The 19,317-nt window shown below is 35.9% G+C and overlaps 1 protein-coding gene across 9 annotated transcripts in view; it reads left to right on the plus strand.

Annotated features, from left to right (window-relative positions):
* ALS2 (alsin Rho guanine nucleotide exchange factor ALS2) overlaps positions 1–19,317 on the plus strand; it is an 86,248-nt gene that overhangs the window by 20,451 nt on the left and 46,480 nt on the right. For 8 of the 9 annotated variants that reach the window (XR_009564563.1, XM_030854477.2, XM_060302047.1 and 5 more), the window contains 5 exons: positions 1,412–2,349; positions 5,258–5,615; positions 8,024–8,192; positions 9,111–9,207; positions 17,507–17,584. Coding sequence is in view for 8 of the 9 variants with exons in the window: in XM_030854477.2 (XP_030710337.1) it covers positions 1,412–2,349; positions 5,258–5,615; positions 8,024–8,192; positions 9,111–9,207; positions 17,507–17,584 (1,640 nt within the window). In the remaining variant the exon portion in view is untranslated. The remainder of the gene's footprint in view (positions 1–1,411; positions 2,350–5,257; positions 5,616–8,023; positions 8,193–9,110; positions 9,208–17,506; positions 17,585–19,317) is intronic. The other variant, XM_060302050.1, reaches the window with a different exon arrangement.

A 19,317-nucleotide genomic window follows, 5' to 3' on the forward strand; every position in this document is an offset into this window, starting at 1 on the left:
CTTTGTCTCTATTCAATTTAACCATTAGCTCATAATTCAATGAGGACACCTCATTGACTCACTATTTTTGAGGTATTCCAGGTTAAAAAAATGATGTCTAAATATTCACTTCTCTGCAATTTGCTCTGGAGAGACTGTTATTCTAATGGAATATAATACCAATTTAAAGTGTTGGTGAACTGTTGCAAGTGTGTTATGTCACTTGGGAAGAACTTAACCAGTGAGCTTATTTTCTCACTACTCTATCCAAATTAGAAATTCCCTAATAAAAACTGATCTTCCCTCTAGCCACTATTGTGTTTTTCCTTACATAGATGTTGTAGTGAGTTTGAGTGTATAAATGTATCTGCCATGTGTAATAGGCCAAAGATAAAGTATGCCTTTTTTCATCAGCAACTCAATTGCTGCTGGAGGAAAAATGGTACCTATTTTCATTAATTAAAAAAAAAATGGGTGACCCTCTGGTCACCTAGGAAAGAAAGGATGGTGGGCTTTGTTTAATATTTTTCAAAACCCATGGCCAAGTCTTTGTTCCATTTGAGTTTTTTAGCTAGCATAAATCATTTGCACATACCTCCAAATTTCCCCAATACCTGCAGTAAAACTATGACTTGGTAGCACACGTGAACACAAATAGGTTATCATCATTCATGTACCCAACTCACTGGTGCCTTCCCTTTTAATTCTAAAGCTAGCCAGTCATGGCTTCATTTGTTTTTTTCTTTGTTTTGTTGTGATTTGCTTTTTAAACAAATGACACCTCAGGAAGGCTATCTAGTACACAATATATATTATAAATAACATTTAAAAATTATACATAGTATGGTACACAACGTCATGTTAACATTGGTGCCCTCAGTCCAACCTGGAGGTATAAAGCTAATTTCATAGTTTTGGCCAAAGTGAATCTCTAATATTTTTATGTCATTGCATAATTTTTTGCTGCTCTGACTTATGCAGTAGTAGTGAATGTTGTAGATATTAGCAAATGTGTCTGTTTTATCTTCTGCTTATTTTATCTGATCATGTCATGGTCATTATTTTGTCTTTGAACTCTTGGAATCTGCTTCTGTAATAGCCTGCAATGATAGCCGTTAGTAACGGATCGATGCTAGGAGTTGTAGGATAAGGCTGAAGGAGAGGAGCAATACCCTTCATTTGAAGTAGTCTCCTTTAATTTGTAGAAATTGTCACTATATTTCAAGAATGTTAAAAGATGTTATTTGTTAAAAGATTCATAAGTGTGGAATGCTATCTGCTTCAACCAAATTTCTACAACTGTGCTTTTGAAAATTAAAAAAAGAAAAAAAATTCTATTTTGTTAAACCTAGAGGGGACTAAAAGTTAGCTGATAAAATTTTAGTTAATTCACTAACTCCCTCCCTTTTTTTTTTTTTTTCCAAACCTTCAGATGGTGAGGTCTACAGCTTTGGGACTCTCCCCTGGAGAAGTGAACCAGCAGAGATTTGTCCGAGTAGCCCCATTCTAGAAGAGGTGCTGGTTGGGCAGTATGTTGTTACTGTGGCAACAGGGAGTTTCCACAACGGAGCAGTGACAGAAAGTGGCGTAGTGTACATGTGGGGGGAGAACTCTGCTGGCCAGTGTGCGGTAGCTAACCAGCAGTATGTTCCGGAACCAAATCCTGTCAGCATTTCTGATTCCGAGACCAGTCCTTTGTTAGCGGTCAGGATCTTGCAGCTGGCATGTGGCGAGGAGCACACTCTGGCATTGTCCCTAAGCAGGGAGATTTGGGCATGGGGTACCGGTTGTCAGTTGGGTCTCATTACCACTACCTTCCCAGTGACAAAGCCACAAAAGGTGGAACATCTTGCTGGGCGAGTAGTGCTACAAGTTGCCTGTGGTGCGTTCCACAGCTTAGCCCTGGTGCAGTGCCTCCCTTCCCAGGATCTGAAGCCAGTGCCAGAAAGATGTAACCAGTGCAGCCAGCTGTTAATTACAATGACTGACAAAGAAGACCATGTGATTATATCAGACAGCCATTGCTGTCCATTAGGCGTGACACTGTCAGAATCCCAGTCAGAAAACCAGGCCAGCACTGCCATCAGCCCCTCCACTGAAACCCTTGATGGCAAGGGAGAAGTGTTTGAGAACACCTTCGTACAAAATGAGCTGCCTGCTGCTACCGAACTGAATGTTGGAAATGTTCAGACCACAAGTGTTGAGACCATTTCCTCCCCACAAGATGTCATGGGAACACCTGAAATTTCTTCTGCAAGAAGTATACCATCGTACCCTGACACTCAGGCAGTAAATGAGTATGTGCAGAAACTGTCAGATCATTCAGTAAGAGAGAACTCAGAGAATGGTGAAAAGCCAGTGCCATCTCAGGTACCTGCTAAATTTTATAATATAAAGTTGAACCATATGAGTTTTCTTGAGAAGCTTTAAAATACCTAAGGGTTGGTACCATTTTTTTATTTTTTGAGTTTGACTATTAATCTGTCTTATCATGCAAGCCTAGATAAGGAAAACCCTGGATTAATTCAAAATTACTCTTCATGTTCAAATTCTGGCGCTTTATTTATGATGTTGAAAGATGTTATTCTGGGATTCTTTTGTAAGTAGAAAAATCCCATTTTTTTTTCCAAGTACTTTTTCCCCCATGGCTAAGGTGGGCCCCTGAAGTGTTTAATCTAACATGACTGTATATTCACAAAGAATTCTCTTATCTGTATTTGTAGCACTCTTCAGATACTGTTGAGAAAAATCCTTTCCTTCTTTATCAGAGAAGTTTGCTGTGTGGCGGATCCCTCCCTCGCTTATAGGCAGACTTGAAACTGACTGGCATTACATACTGTTCGAATTCTTTTCAGTTATACCAGTGGTCCTCACTGGGCATCACTGGGTGGAGGGTTTTATATTCTCTTCATCTGGTTTAAACTACTTTCACTTTGAAAACTTGTAGTAAGTGGAGAAAAGCTATTTACCAGGGGCATGTAGTAAGCTGTGTCTCCCTACTTAAAACAAATTGTTCTAAAGGATACTTGTTTTTTTTACTCTTAGTGGAAGCCTTTTGCTTTTGCTTTTCCAGAACTCTAAGAAAACAAATCTAAACAAAAACGTATAATCCTAGGGACTTCTTTGGTGGTCCAGTGGTTAAGACTCAAAAAAAAACACAAAACTAATCATAAAAGAGCTGCCTTGTGGCGTTGCTTTCAGGTTTTTGAAACCACATAGCCTCTGGATTCTTCATCACTGTTGTTTACTGGTTCAGAATGGGAACGTGGCTTAGAGGTGTTTTTAGAAACAGTTTTTATTTCACAGTCTACTCACCAAACCTTGTAGATATTTGATTTTTTTAAAAAAAATATTTTATTAAGAAGCTGTTTGGAGAAAGAAAAATCTAAACAAAGCAAAAGTAATAATTGAACAGGACTCGTACATGCTTATAAAAAAGTTAGATTTTGACTTTTCAAAAGTCATTTCTCTGATTTATTAAAGTTGTAGTTAAAAGTTTATTTACTGTTTATTTGAATAATAGATTATCATCATTGAAATTGCACTTTCCTTTGGAAAGTTTTGGTTACCTATGCTGGTTTTGGTTACCTATGCTGGTTTTGGCAGTGTGTGTTTAACTAAGTGTAATTCCATCTTTGTAAATAGTGTCTCAATCATACAGCTAACCATTAGGAATTTATGTGGCTTAGGACAAGTTTTTTTCTTCTGGCCAGATGTAATTGAAAGAATATCTCACGTTTGTGAAATAAACTAAAGTATTTGGCAATGAAGCATATATTTCATTATTGCATTTTGCTGTTGGTTGATTGGAACCCCTGAAATTATGTCTTCCATCAAAATTGCTGGGCATGTGTTTTTGTTTTATTTATTTACTTATTTTATGAATTGTTAAATATAATTAAGTAGAGGAGCCAGTTAGAACAATAGTTTAAAGTTTATATAAGGTAGAGTTTTTTTGACTTTCCTCCACCTAATGGTAAGAACTCTCTAGATTAGTCACCCCTAAATACCATCACTGCTTCTGTTATGAGCTTTTGTAAATAGATGGTGGAAATAGTGACACCAGTTTTTCTGAACAAGTTATCATGAGAACTGTGTCACCAAGGAAGTAATAGGCTTTGTATTTATCTTTTTTTATATGGTATATTTGTTTATTTTGTTGGATATTTTAATTAAAGACTCACATTTTGTTGAATTTAGTATTGAACAGAATGTATTGAGTGCCTACTACATGTCAGGCACTGTGCAGGGAACAGGAATTATTTCCTTTAAGAAAAATCAGAAGTCAGTGTTAAAAAATATTTTTGGTTTGGTTTGCAATTCAGGACAAACTAAGATATACACACACCCCCTTCCACCCCTTGGGATCTTTGGGTAGCATAGGAAACAAAATTTTCATTGTGACCTATGCTCATGAGCTGAAAGCTTTCTCGTGTGTTAAGTAGGTATATCTAGTGACTTTCCTTTTTAGTAAACAGTGGTGCTTGACAGCTCAGAGTAAGTTTTAACTGATTTTTCACTAAGATATCAGAAAACTTTAGTTGGCTTTCTAATACAGCTGTGAATAACACTAAGAACCTTGGATCCAAATGTTTAATGATTAACCTACCACATTGCTCGATGGTAGTGAGAGCAAAGGTAATCTTTCAGTTTACCTTGCCCCTGGGTCATGGAAAATAACTCTTGATGAGACAGTAGAAGGACAGAAATTTCAGAACATAGTTTGGGGGCGGATAGTTTAGAGGTGTAACTTATTTTTCGGCCTGTGTATGCCATATATAAATTTGTGTTCATAAAACATTTTAGGAAAAGCCTTTTCTTCTTAAAATGTAATTTTTTCTCATTATTTCTTGGTAAAAATCCGTGTAATTTTTCCTAGTAGTGATCAATAATAAAACTTGCATTTTTTCAACCTTCTATCCAGGGCTATTACCTCATATTGAAGGCGATGTTTTCCATACCTTCCCTCCCCTCTCCCTTCTGCTGTGTTTATTTTATAAAAGCAGCTGGGACCTATTTTTAAATACCATGATAAAACACCACTCAAACAAAAGGAAGTACTTTTGATAAGGAACTGTATTTTAAGTACTCATTTCCATCTAATGTGTTAAATCTGTGATCAAGAAGGGATACCTTTAGGTTGGAGATGAAGAGACCTCTTGTTGTTTTAGATTCTTGTATTTGCAAATAGTGATAGATGTTACATTTTCTTTTTATTGATTGCTTGTTGTATATGGGATTGTATTTTTATATACTTTTTTACGTGTGTATATTTTAGCCTCTTGTAGCAGAAGCGATTCCTAATCTTCACAGCCCAGCAACCACAAGCACTTCAGCCCTGAACAGCCTAGTGGTCTCTTGTGCATCTGCTGTTGGTGTGAGAGTGGCTGCTACATATGAAGCTGGGACCTTGTCTCTTAAGAAAGTTATGAACTTTTATAGTACAGCCCCTTGTGAACCTGGAGCTCAGGCAGGCAGTAGTCCCATAGGCCCAGAAGGTCTGAAAGATAGCAGAGAAGAACAGGTTAAACAGGAGTCAATGCAAGGAAAGAAGAGTTCAAGTCTTGTGGATATCAGAGAAGAAGAGTCAGAGGGAGGCAGCCGAAGACTCTCTCTCCCTGGATTGTTGTCACAAGGTAAGGAAATAACCAGCTCTTGTGAGTTGACTTTTGGTGAATCCAAGATGCTCCTGACATCACATGCCATGTTATAATAAATTCCCTTTCCTAACATATTCATATGTCAAAATTTATTTAATTAAATAGCTTTTTAAAAGCTACATGTTTCTCTGCTTTAGAAATAACTTTAGACCCTCACTTTTTCATAATACCTGCTTCTGCTTGTGGACCTTGATTTGAGTCTTATTTGATTGTTCTGGAATGTAGCAGTAGCCTCCTTATTTCCTGGGTGGGTCTGGACTCCAGATCGATGAAGTTGCAGGTGTGATCATTGGGTAAATGAGGAGTTAATGTACTTACGCCCTGAAAGTGAGGATGATTTTAAGCTTCAATAAGAGAAAGGCTTCATTTTCTGAAACCATTAGCAATCAACTTCTTAGAATATTGAGAATATTGCACAGTTGTTTCTTCTACATTTCTCACTCAGTTCAGGAGTCTCCGTCATCTAGACTTTTGCTTCTCAAGGTGGCCTGCAGACCAGCAACATCAGCATCATCTGGGAGTTTGTTAGAAATGCAGGATTTCAGGCTGCATACCAAACTTAGTGAATCAGAATATACATTATAACAAGATCCCAAGGTGATTAACATGCACATTAAAGTTCATGAAATATTGGATTAGATCAACCAGGGGTTGGCAAAGTTTCTCTTTTTTTTTTTTTTTGCCCTGACCAGCGATTGAACCTGTGCCCTTGGCAGTGAAAGCGCAGAGTCCTAACTACTGAACCAGGGAGTTCCTGGCAAACTTTCTCTATAAAGAGCTAAAGAGAAATATTTTGTGATTTGTAGGCCATACAGTCTCTGTTACAACTACTTGACTTTGCTTAAAAGCAGTCATAGATAATACATTAATAAATGAGCTATATTCCAATAAATCTTTATTTACAAAAACAGGCAGTGGACTATATTCGACCCATGGGCTATAGTTTAGAGCTTTGCACAAAATGGTATAAACCAGTGGTTAGGAAGTTAGGAATATTAGACTAGACTAAAACTTACCTTTTCTGCTATGTCCCTATTCCCTACCTGTGTTCTACTTATTGCTCTCTCTTGTGCCACTGAGCACTTTTGCTGTCCTGCCTCCTGATTCTCATTGCCACTAGATTCATCTGTGCAAATAAAACCCTAGTCCTGATTTTATGTGTGTGTGTGTGTGTGTGTGTGTGTGTGTGTGTGTATCCCATGAATTCTGCTAAGTCTGAAGAATAATCTTGGGCCAAAATGTTCTTATTCTGAAATGTCCTTTAGCATTTTCAGAATAATATAATATTTGAGATCTCCTTGAACCACAAATGTGGGATATTGATTTTTGTCATGCCATTAGACCATGTGAAATATGCAATTCTACTAACAGACTTATTTCCTTAGGTTAAATTTTACTTAGTAAACTTAAAGTATCTTTAGAAAAACTTTTCCATGTACTCCTTTTCTCTCTCTTTTAAAATGATCTAGAATACATCTTTGAGGAAACCTCAAGTAGGTGTATTTGAGTCTTTGTATGTACAAGTGGATGATACATTCACCAGAAAAGATTGCGATCTTAGCCGAGGATGATCACTTTCTTTGTGGCCCACAACTTAATGACCAAGTGACTTAAGTCTATACCTAGTGACATTTGATGATTTTCTTCAAAACATATCCTGTCACCAGATTGGTGTACAAGATTTACACAGTGTTGTACGCCTTTGTTACAATTTTGAACACTCTAAAAGATGTCAGCATTCTTTTTTTAAAATATTAACTTCTCTATAAAATAACTTAAAGTAGGCAGCAAAATACAAAATCTTTTTAGTACTTCCCATTCATAACCATTTCCTCACTGTAGAAACTTTTAAGTTTTATGTCTAAAATAAATCTTTTGTTACAATATTTATAGTATGCTTGACCTTAGACCTTAATTTGGAAAGGCTTAACTTTTAACTCTGCTTTGAAATGGGAAAAATATTTGTTAGCCTTAGTGTAGTATTTTGTTAAGCTTATTCTTTAGAATACCAGTTCCATAGGATGTCACATAGACATTTGGTATAACAAATGTTATACAAAAAAGGATTTTGTGGCTAAATGTTTGGAAGTGGGGCAGGGTTAAACAGATTTAAACAGGGCTTTTAACTGCAGGACTTTTCAGCACCTTTAGCATGCTAATGCGTGTGTGTGAATCTCTACAGGGCAGGTAGGGGGGAGGAATGAATGCAGTAGGCAGTGTTTACCAAACTCATTTGACTTCTTAATTCCCAGTTTTGCAGAGAACCTGTAGAATATGCTTCACAAATATCATGTTAGTGTATTTCTTTGAAAATCAACAGTTCATTAAAGTGGTACTTTTTATCTCACCCATCTACTCCCTCATGATATCTGGTTTGTTTTCAGTCTCCCCCAGGCTCTTGAGAAAAGCTGCAAGGGTGAAAACGCGGACAGTGGTTCTGACCCCTACATACAGTGGAGAAGCGGATGCGCTCCTGCCTTCTCTGAGAACAGAGGTGTGGACCTGGGGGAAAGGGAAGGAAGGACAGCTGGGGCATGGTGATGTTCTGCCTAGGTGAGTACTGCCAGTGTTTACTGTTAGAAATTAGCTTAAACAAATAACCTCTCTCCTGGTGAAGGTCTCCAAATCTCATTTCCTCATAGAGGAAATCTGGTTTCTTCTAGCTCTAGATTATTATACACCATTAACTCTGATGAAAAACAAAACAAATACCTCCCACCCCCAATCAGTCTTAGTCTTGAATTTGTTTCTAGTAATAAAGGACTTAAGTATCTATGGTATATCTTTCCATCTCTTCTTTGATGTATATTCATCTTAGAATACAGAAAGGGGTGTTTGGGAGAAGATTGTATTTCATTGGAACACGTGAATGGTTCAAATTTTTAACTTATAAAAAACAACCAACAATTTTTTTTTTACCTGAAAGAGGTCTATCTGCTGCTGCCAGAATAACTATAACCACAGTAATAAACCATGTCTATTCATGTACGTCACGGAAAAACTGTTTTGTTTAAGAGAAACTCTTATGATATTAACAATAGATATTTGTGAAAGTGTGTAAATAGAATGATTATCTAAAATAGCCAGTTAATATAAATGTCTCTTTTATTCCTAGCAGAGTGAAAGCAACTAATGTGTTAAAAAAATGACAACTCCCCTCTTTGGTTGTATTTCATTGTCCTAAGTATATTCTCTGCCATATGAATCATTCAGTTGTTTTATGATTCTTAACAGATTCTGAACTATGGTGGTTAATTAGTGATTAATAGACAAAGATTAGGTTGAAACCATTCAAAATTATTTATATTTAGGAGTAGATTGAACATATATCCAGTATTTTTATTTTAATGTTTTCTTTTGAAATATTTACTTCTACTTGAAAGCACTCCGTAATTTGAGAAAGGCCATGATTCTTGCTGAGAATACTTCTTACTTGGAATTTGTATGTGTCTGTGTATGTTTTTCTTTAAGGCTTCAACCATTGTGTGTAAAATGTCTGGATGGTAAAGAAGTAATCCATCTGGAGGCAGGTGGTTACCATTCTCTTGCACTTACTGCGAAATCCCAGGTAGGAGACAAACTATTAAAAGCTGATCTTAATTTCATGGAAAGCCAACCTGATGAGATTGGACCATCATTTATTGAGTATATGCTGTGTGTCAGGCAACAATCCTGTATCTCATTTGATCTTTTCAGTGTTTTACATTGCATTGTATTATTTCCATTTTACAGGTGAGGAAAGGGAGGTTTAGAGAAATTATGTAACTTGGCTAAAGTCACACATGTGACTGTAGACTTTGGATTCAACATTGGCCTACTTGACAAAGAAGCTTTCTATAACGTGCTCTTATGGAAAAATAGAACTGAGTTTTCTAGGGTATTGGTGAATTTCTGTTTTCTGATGAAGAAAATCCATAAGTAAGACACTAAGAAACCAAAACGCATTTCTCTCTTAAAATTGTGGGACCTGAAAGTGACCTCCAGAATCATTTAAAACCATGCGCATATGCAGAAACCCTCCTAAGGAAAGTAGTTTTTCAAACTTATTCTTAAATATATTCATATAATGATTCTTCATCAGTCCCTTTATCTTTTTAAGAAAAGTCAATAAAAGATTCTAAAACCTTTAAGTGCTTTATTTTAACGATCACATAGGATAGCCAAAGAGCTATTATAGCTCATATAAATAAATATAAATATTAGGAAAGAAAAGGATAATTTTATTATTATTAACATGATGAATCATCAAAAAGGCTTAAAAATAAGAAATTAGGAAGGTGGCGAGTTACAAAATAAGCATAAAGATTGCTAGCTTTCTTTTATACATAAGGTAAAGCAGAAAGCATACTTGGGGGAAAAAGAAGCTGTTCACAATTACAACAAAAGTATTAAGGAAATAGGAACATTGTTAACAGGAAAAGTGTAGAGCCCACATGACACAAATTCAAGAACTCTTCTAAGTTATAAAAGAAAATAGGAGTAAAGAGAGAAATTTTATTATTATTAGTTTCTGAATTTTTGAATTTTATTTCATTTTTTTTTTTATACAGCAGGTTCTTATTAGTCATCCATTTTATACATATCAGTGTATACATGTCAATCCCAATCACCCAATTCAGCACACCACCATACCCACCCCACCACGGTTTTCCCCCGCTTGGTGTCCATATGTTTGTTCATCTGAGTCTCAACTTCTGCCCTGCAAACCGGTTCATCCGTATCATTTTTCTAGGTTCCACATACATGCGTTAATATACGATATTTGTTTTTCTCTTTCTGACTTACTTCACTCTGTATGACAGTCTCTAGATCCATCCACGTCTCAACAAATGACTCAGTTTTGTTCCTTTTTATGGCTAATATTCCACTGTATATATGTACCACAACTTCTTCATCCATTCGTCTGTCGATGGGCATTTAGGTTGCTTCCATGTAAACAGTGCTGCAGTGAACATTGGGGTGCATGTGTCTTTTTGAATTCTGGTTTTCTCTGGGTATATGCCCAGTAGTGGGATTGCTGGGTCGTATGGTAATTCTATTTTTAGTTTTGTAAGGAACCTCCATACTGTTCTCCATAGTGGCTGTATCAATTTACATTCCCACCAACAGTGCAAGAGGGTTACCATTTCTCCACACTCCCTCCAGCATTTGTTGTTTGTAGATTTTCTGATGATGCCCATTCTAACTGGTGTGAGGTGATACCCCGTAGTTTTGATTTGCATTTCTCTAATAGTTATGTTGAGCAGCTTTTCATGTGCTTCTTGGCCATCTGTATGTCTTCTTTGGAGGAATATCTATTTAGGTCTTCTGCCATTTTTGGATTGGCTTGTTTGTTTCTTTAGTACTGAGCTGCATGAGCTGTTTATATATTTTGGAGATTAATCCTTTGTCTGTTGATTTGTTTGCGAATATTTTCTCCCATTCTGAGGGTTGTCTTTTCGTCTTGTTTATGGATTCTTTTGCTGTGCAAGAGCTTTTAAGTTTCATTAGGTCCCATTTGTCTATTTTTCTTTTTATTTCCATTACTCTAGGAGGTGGGTCAAAAAAGATCTTGCTGTGATTTATGTCAAAGGGTGTTCTTCGGGGCTTCCCTGGTGGCGCAGTGGTTGAGAGTCTGCCTGCCGATGCAGGGGACACGGGTTCATGCCCCGGTCTGGGAAGATCCCACATGGCGCAGAACGGCTAGGCCCGTGAGCCATGGCCGCTGAGCCTGTGCGTCCGGAGCCTGTGCTCCGCAACAGGAGAGGCCACAACCGTGAGAGGCCCGCGTACCGCAAAAAAAAAAAAAAAAAAAGGGTGTTCTTCCTATGTTTTCCTCAAAGAGTTTTGTAGTGTCCGGTCTTACATTTAGGTCTCGAATGCATTTTGAGTTTATTTTTGTGTATGGTATTAGGGAGTGTTCTAATTGCATTCTTTTACATGTAGCTGTCCAGTTTTCCCAGCACCACTTATTGAAGAGACTGTCCTTTCTCCATTGTATATCTTTGCCTCCTTCGTCAAAGATTAATTGACCATAGGCGCGTGGGTTTATCTCTGGGTTTTCTATCTTGTTCCATTGATCTGTGTTTCTGTTTTTGTGCTAGTACCATATTGTCTTGATTACTGTAGCTTTGTATAGTATAGTCTGAAGTCAGGGAGTCTGATTCCTCCAGCTCCGTTTTTTTCCCTCAAGACTGCTTTGGCTATTCGGGGTCTTTTGTGTCTCCATACAAATTTTGAGATGATTTGCTCCTGTTCTGTAAAAAATGCCATTGGTAATTTGATAGCGATTGCATTGAATGTGTAGATTGCTTTGGGTAGTATAGTCATTTTCACAGTATTGATTCTTCCAATCCAAGAACATGGTATATCTCTTCATCTGTTGGTATCATCTTTAATTTCTTTCATCAGTGTCTTATAGTTTTCTGCATACAGGTCTTTTGTCTCCCTAGGTAGGTTTATTCCTAGGTATTTTATTCTTTTTGTTGCAATGGTAAATGGGAATGTTTCCTAAATTTCTCTTTCAGGTTTTTCATCATTAGTATATAGGAATGCAAGAGATTTCTGTGCATTAATTTTGTATCCTGAAACTTTACCGAATTCATTGATTAGCTCTAGTAGTTTTCTGGTGGCATCTTCAGGATTCTCTATGTATAGTATCATGTCATCTGCAATCAGTGACAGTTTTACTTCTTCTTTTCCAATTTGTATCCTTTTATTTCTTTTTCTTCTCTGATTGCCATGGCTAGGACTTCCAAAACTATGTTGAATAATAATGGCGAGAGTGGACATCCTTTTCTTGTTCTTGATCTTAGGGGAAATGCTCTCAGTTTTTCACCATTGAGAATGATATTTGCTGTGGGTTTGTCGTACATGGCCTTTATTATGTTGAGGTAGGTTCCCTCTATGCCCACTTTCTGGAGAGTTTTTATCATAAATGGGTGTTGAATTTTGTCAACGGCTTTTTCTGCATCTATTGAGATGGTCATGTGGTTTTTATTCTTCAACTTGTTAATATGGTGTATCACATTGATTTCTTTGCATGTATTGAAGAATCCTTGCAACCCTGGGATAAATTCCACTTGATCATGGTGTATGATCCTTTTAATGTGTTGTTGGATTCTGTTTGCTAGTATTTTGTTGAGGATTTTTTCATCTTTATTCATCAGTGATATTGGTCTGTAATTTTCTTGTTTTGTAGTATCTTTGTCTGGTTTTGGTATCGGGGTGATAGTGGCCTCATACAATGAGTTTGGAAGTGTTCCTTCCTCTGCAATTTTTTGGAGAGTTTGAGAAGGATGGGTGTTAACTCTTCTCTAAATGTTTGATAGAATTCACCTGGGAAGCCATCTGGTCCTGGACTTCTGTTTGTTGGAAGATTTTTAATCACAGTTTCAGTTTCATTACTTGTGATTGATCTGTTCATATTTTCTCTTTCTTCCTGGTTCAGCCTTGGAAGGTTATACCTTTCTAAGATTTTGTCCATTTCTTCCAGGTTGTCCATTTTATTGGCATAGAGTTGTTTGCAGTAGTCTCTTAGGATGCTTTGTATTTCTGCGGTGTCTGTTGTAACTTCTCCTTTTTCATTTCTAATTTTATTGATTTGAGTCCTCTCCCTCTTTTTCTTGATGAGTCTGGCTAACGGTTTATCAATTTTGTTTATCTTCTCAAAGAAACAGCTTTTAGTTTTATTGACCTTGGCTATTGTTTTCTTTGTTTCTATTTCATTTATTTCTGCTCTGATCTTTATGATTTCTTTCCTTCTGCTAACTTTGGGTTTTGTTTGTTCTTGTTTCTCTAGTTCCTTTAGGTGTAAGTTTAGATTGTTTATTTGAGATTTTTCTTGTTTCTTAAGGTAGGCTTGTATAGCTATAAACTTCCCTCTTAGAACTGCTTTTGCTGCATCCCATAGGTTTTGAATCGTCATGTTTTCATTGTCATGTGTCTCTAGGTATGTTCTGATTTCCTCTTTGATATCTTCAGTGACCTCTTGGTTATTTAGTAATGTATTGTTTAGCCTCCATGTGTTTGTGTTTTTTACGTTTTTTCCCCTGTAATTCATTTCTAATCTCATAGCATGGTGGTCAGAAAAGATGCTTGCTGTGATTTCAGTTTTCTTAAATTTACTGAGGCTTGATCTGTGACCCAAGATGTGATCTATCCTGGAGAATGTTCCATGTGCACTTCATGAGAAAGTGTAATCTGCAGTTTTTGGATGGAATGTCCTATAAATATCAATTTAATCTATCTGGTCTATTGTGTTATTTAAAGCTTGTGTTTCCTTATTAATTTTATGTTTGGATGATCTGTGCATTAGGTTAAGTGAGGTGTTAAAGTCCCGCACTATTTTTGTGTTACTGTCGATTTTCTCTTTTATAGCTGTTAGCAGTTGCCTTATGTATTGAGGTGCTCCTATGTTGGGTGCATATATAGTTATAATTGTTATATCTTCTTCTTGGATTGATCCCCTGTTCATTATGTAGTGTCCTTCCTTGTCTCTTGTAACATTCTTTATTTTAAAGTCTATTTTATCTGATACGAGTATTGTTACTCCAGCTTTCTTTGATTTCCATTTGCATGGAATATCTTTTTCCATCCCCTCACTTTCAGTCTGAATGTGTCCCTAGGTCTGAAGTGGGTCTCTTGTAGACAGCATATATATGGGTCTTGTTTTTGTATCCATTCAGCAAGCCTGTGTCTTTTGGTTGGAGCATTTAATCCATTCACGTTTAGGGTAATTATCCCTATGTATGTTCCTATGACCATTTTCTTAATTGCTTTGGGTTTGTTTTTGTAGGTCCTTTTCTTCTCTTGTGTTTCCCACTTAGAGAAGTTCCTTTAGCATTTGTTGTAGAGCTGGTGTGGTGGTGCTGAATTCTCTTAGCTTTTGCTTGTCTGTAAAGTTTTTGATTTCTCCATCGAATCTGAATGAGATCGTTGCCAGGTAGAGTCATCTTGGTTGTAGCTTCTTCCCTTTCATCACTTTCAGTATATCATGCCACTCCCTTCTGGCTTGTAGAGTTTCTGCTGAGAAATCAGCTGTTAATCTTATTGGAGTTCCCTTGTATGTTATTTGTTGTTTTTCCCTTGCTGCTTTTAATAATTTTTCTTTGTCTTTAATTTTTGCCAATTTGATTACTATGTGTCTCGGCGTGTTTTTCCTTGGGTTTATCCTGTATGGGACTCTGCACTTCCTGGACTTGGGTGGCTATTTCCTTTCCCATGATAGGGAAGTTTTCAGCTATAATCTCTTCAAATATTTTCTCTGGTCCTTTGTCTCTCTCTTCTCCTTCTAGGACCCCTATAATGCAAATGTTGTTGCGTTTAATGTTGTCCCAGAGGCCTCTTAGGCTCTCTTCATTTCTTTTCATTCTTTTTTCTTTATTCTGTTTGCAGCAGTGAATTCCACCATTCTGTCTTCCAGGTCACTTATCTGTTCTTCTGCCTCAGTTATTCTGCTATTGATTCCTTCTAGTGTAGTTTTCATTTCAGTTATTGTATTTTTCATCTCTGTTTGTTTGTTGTTGAATCTTCTAGGTCTTTGTTAAATATTTCTTGCATCTTCTCGATCTTTGCCTCCATTCTTTTTCCGAGGTCCTGAATCATCTTCACTATCATTATTCTGAATTCTTTTTCTGGAAGGTTGCCTATCTCCACTTCATTTAGTTGTTTTTCTGGGTGTTTATCTTGTTCCTTCATCTGGTACATAGCCCTCTGCCTTTTCAACTTGTCTATCTTTCTGTGAATGTGGTTTTTGTTCCACAGGCTGCAGGATTGTCGTCAAGAAATTTTATTTTTAGATGAGAAGAATCAACATTGCAAAAATGCCATTTCTCCTAGATTATTAAATCAGTAGAGTGTAAATTCTGTACAATCCCCAAATATTCCAATAGAATATTTACAACTTAATAAAATGATTCCCAAAATTATTCTAGGAGAAAAAACATAGGAGTTGCCACATAAATTCTGAAAAAGAACAAAAAGGAAGAGTAAGAATTAGCCTTATAAAATATATTATAAAACTACAAACAGATTATTATAACAGAAATATACCTGTAGAATTGAAATAGACCCAAGTGTATATGAGAATTTAGTCTATGATAAAAAGTGGGCATTTCAAATCAGTTGGAAAAACAAGACTGAGTGTTCAGTAAGTACTGTTAGAACCACTGGCTTCTTTTTTGCAGAAGAAAATTAAGATAACTTTACATATTCTAATTCCAGATGGAGTAAAGATGTAGATTTTAAGAAATAAAACCTTACAGGTGTAAGAACACAGTTAGGTGATTTTTTTTTCAGTAATCTTAGGAGTAGAAAAAGACATGACATCAAAACCAGAAATTAGAAAGTGAAGGTGATACGTTTGTCTCCGTAATAATTCAGCAGTCCCATACAGCATAAACCAAAACACAAACCAAAAAAACCCCATAAACTAAATTAAGATACATAACATACGGGGAAAAAAATTTGTAACATATATGACTGTGTTATTACCTGGTCCATAAAGAAAAATTGTGAAAGGACATTTGTATGTCATTCATAGAAGAAAAAATAGAAATGGGCAGCAAGAAATGAAAAGGTGGTCAACTACTCAGTAAGCAGATTTAAATTAAAACAAAATTTTCTCACCTGTCATGTTAGCAAGGATTGCATTTAGTACTAAGTGTTGGTGAGAGTGTGGGGAAAAGGTACACACAGTGCTGGTGGGAATGGAATGTACACTGGACTTTGCTGGAAGACAGTTTGTCAGTATGTATCAAAAATCAGAATGTGTGTTCATTGACCCAGAGTTCTTTGCCTAGGAACTTATCCTAAGGAAATATATGCACTAATATATATATCCAAGGATTTTAAATGTAATTTTTATATTAAGTAATTGGAAAGAAATTATTAATAAATGTACTTACTTCATTAGATAATTGATTAAACTATACCCACAGTGGAGTTTTATGTAGTTATTATAAATGATATTGTAGCTCTGTACTTGTTGACCTAGAAAAATGTCAGTGCAGAGCATTACATAAAAAACATCAGGTCACAAAACAGCATTGATAGTAGAGTCCCATTTTGTATATTCATTATATCTAGTAGATATTAAAATTTCTGGAATTATACTGATATATGTGTATGTTCCTAAAACAAGGTAGTATCAGTAGTTATCTCTAAGTGGTTGATTCATCAGTGGTTTTCACTTCCTTTTTATTTCTTCGTACTGTCACAGTCTTGTACAGTGATCATGAATTGCTTTTATAATCAGAATAAACAAAACCATTTTCATTAAACATAGCCATTGCAATCTGGTTGTTTTTTGTCTGTAGTGGAGCATAGGTATTTGTGTGTCTCCTACAGCAACTCTTCATGTATAAAAAGGCTCTCTAGTCATTCCATAGTACTCCTATCCACAGAGTAAAAAATCATGATTACTTTTTCTTCATGGTACTTACCTTTTTTTAAAAAAATCGCTTTCTTTGTAAGAGGCAGTATAGGATAGTTCCTGGGATTAAATCCTGGCCCTGCTGCTTACAAATTTGTTACCTCCCTGGGCCAATTTCCTTATTAAAAAAAGGGTTCTTGTGATAATGAAACATTAATTAATACACAGAAAGTATATTCAGAACAACGCCTGGCAGGTAATAAACCCCCCCAAAATATTAGTTACTGTTATTATTAATCCTTGGACTGTGTCTTAACTATGTACTCTATCTCCCCATTATCTCAGTCTTGTTTTAAAATGAATTTTCTTAATATTAGTTATTCTAAAGAGTGGAAAGCTAGTATAAGTAATTTGTGTGTAACTGTTGGTATATATATGTTATTATAAAAGTTCAGAATTGACATGGAAACTCAGAGTCACATCTCTTACCTACTTTCCTGTTGTTTTCTAATAGGTTTACTCGTGGGGTAGCAATACCTTTGGTCAACTTGGGCATTCCGATTTTCCAACAACAGTTCCTCGTCTTGTAAAGGTACTTTAGTGAATTTGATAACTTTTATAGCAACTTATTCCAGAATTCTAAGTTAGAACACTTTATATTTCTCCATTTCTTGTTTTATAAAATTAGGAGAATTGTATACTTGTAACCTAAGTTTGTTATGATGTACATTAAAAAAAAAAGTGAAGCCACTTGTTTTCAGGCTAAATGTTTCCTTTTTTTGATGTGTTAGTGTATATTTCTTTTCTTCTTGGCTTCATTGAGCATTCATAGTTTTTTTTTTAAAGTAAAAATGAACAAGTTCATTCTTTTAAATCAAATGTTTCTAGCGCTGTGATATTGACTTTTGAGCTTTATACTACCAAATAATGCCTACTCTGACTTCTCACCTAAGTTTGACTTTTAAGTGTGACTTTTGTATAACATTATTTGATGGTTTGTTTTGTTTTGTTTGTTTTGTTTTTACATACATAGTAGTAAAACCTTTTTTAACCCTTTTAATTTTCTATAGGGAAGCTAAAAGCATAGATAATTTCTTCACTGCTGTGTGAATTGGTTTTAGTTTATGTAATGCTGTTCAGAGATTGGTAACTTCTAGTCCCTTTGATGCAGTTTTAGAGGACTGTTTCTCAACCTTTTTTTCTTCCACAACGTCCTGCAGAAATACAAAATTCATCAATAGTATTGACTCCTTATATAAGATTTGTTTGTTTTGGGGGGTGTTGTTGGCAGGGAGTAGGCATGCTGATAGCCTGGTAGGCTAACAGAATGGAATGTGGAGCTCATGTATTCATAGTTTGATTCTGATATCTCCCCTATCCCAACACATGCTCTCTCCACTGAGAGTAATAGAGACTAAAAAAGTATAGTTACTTCAGTTTCAGGAACATCATTCACATATAAGCTATAGTTAATACATATTCTGCTGATTCATGTATTCAGTGTACACTATGCATCCATCACTATATAAGACCTTTACACGCTGCCTTTCCTTCCAGTGAACTTAATTTTACTGGGAAGAAAAGACTTAAATAAAACATTAGGGGACAGTTGTTAATTCTAGCTCCAATCTTAAATATTTTCAGCATAAAACATTTTAATGGTAAGCTATTCAATTTCTGATATTTTATCACAAATAAAAATATGGTAACTCACTGTTCCTTGTTTTCTGTTATTTGAATAAAGTAGAATATGCATCTATTCATACTAAGGAAACTTTTGTAATATAGCATGGAGATGCTGGAAATATAATTTTTATTTAAAATTTTAGAGTCAGACAAGAGAGAATAGAATTTGTTATAAGGTTTTAGTTTTGTTACCCTTTAACTGTGTGTATGAAAATACAACATCATTATTTTGGGTTTTTTTGTGGGGGAGGGGTGAGAAAAACATTTTGAAGTCATTTTAATTAATATGTGAATTAAAGTCAAGGCAGAGTGAGATCTGAATTAGTTTTGATTAGAGACTAAGAAGACTACTCTTTCCTTCTCCAAAAATTTTAATTCATTCTTTGCAAAACCAACAGGAAGTCAGTTATTTGGGTAGCCTGAATTTGAGAAAATGATGTCATGCAGGAAGAGGATAACTATAAAGTAGTGGAGACGTGTGTGTACACGCTCACACACACACACACACACACATTCACCTAATCACCTAGGATTTGAACCCTATCTAGACACAGAGAATCTAACAGATTAGAAGTTTTTTGCTTATTCTTGTACGAGTCATGGCTGAAGCTGGGTCTGCAGGCTGGGACAGTAGTTTTC

The sequence above is a fragment of the Globicephala melas genome, chromosome 7, assembly GCF_963455315.2.
Source record: "Globicephala melas chromosome 7, mGloMel1.2, whole genome shotgun sequence".
In the NCBI taxonomy this organism is placed as follows: Eukaryota; Metazoa; Chordata; class Mammalia; order Artiodactyla; family Delphinidae; genus Globicephala; species Globicephala melas.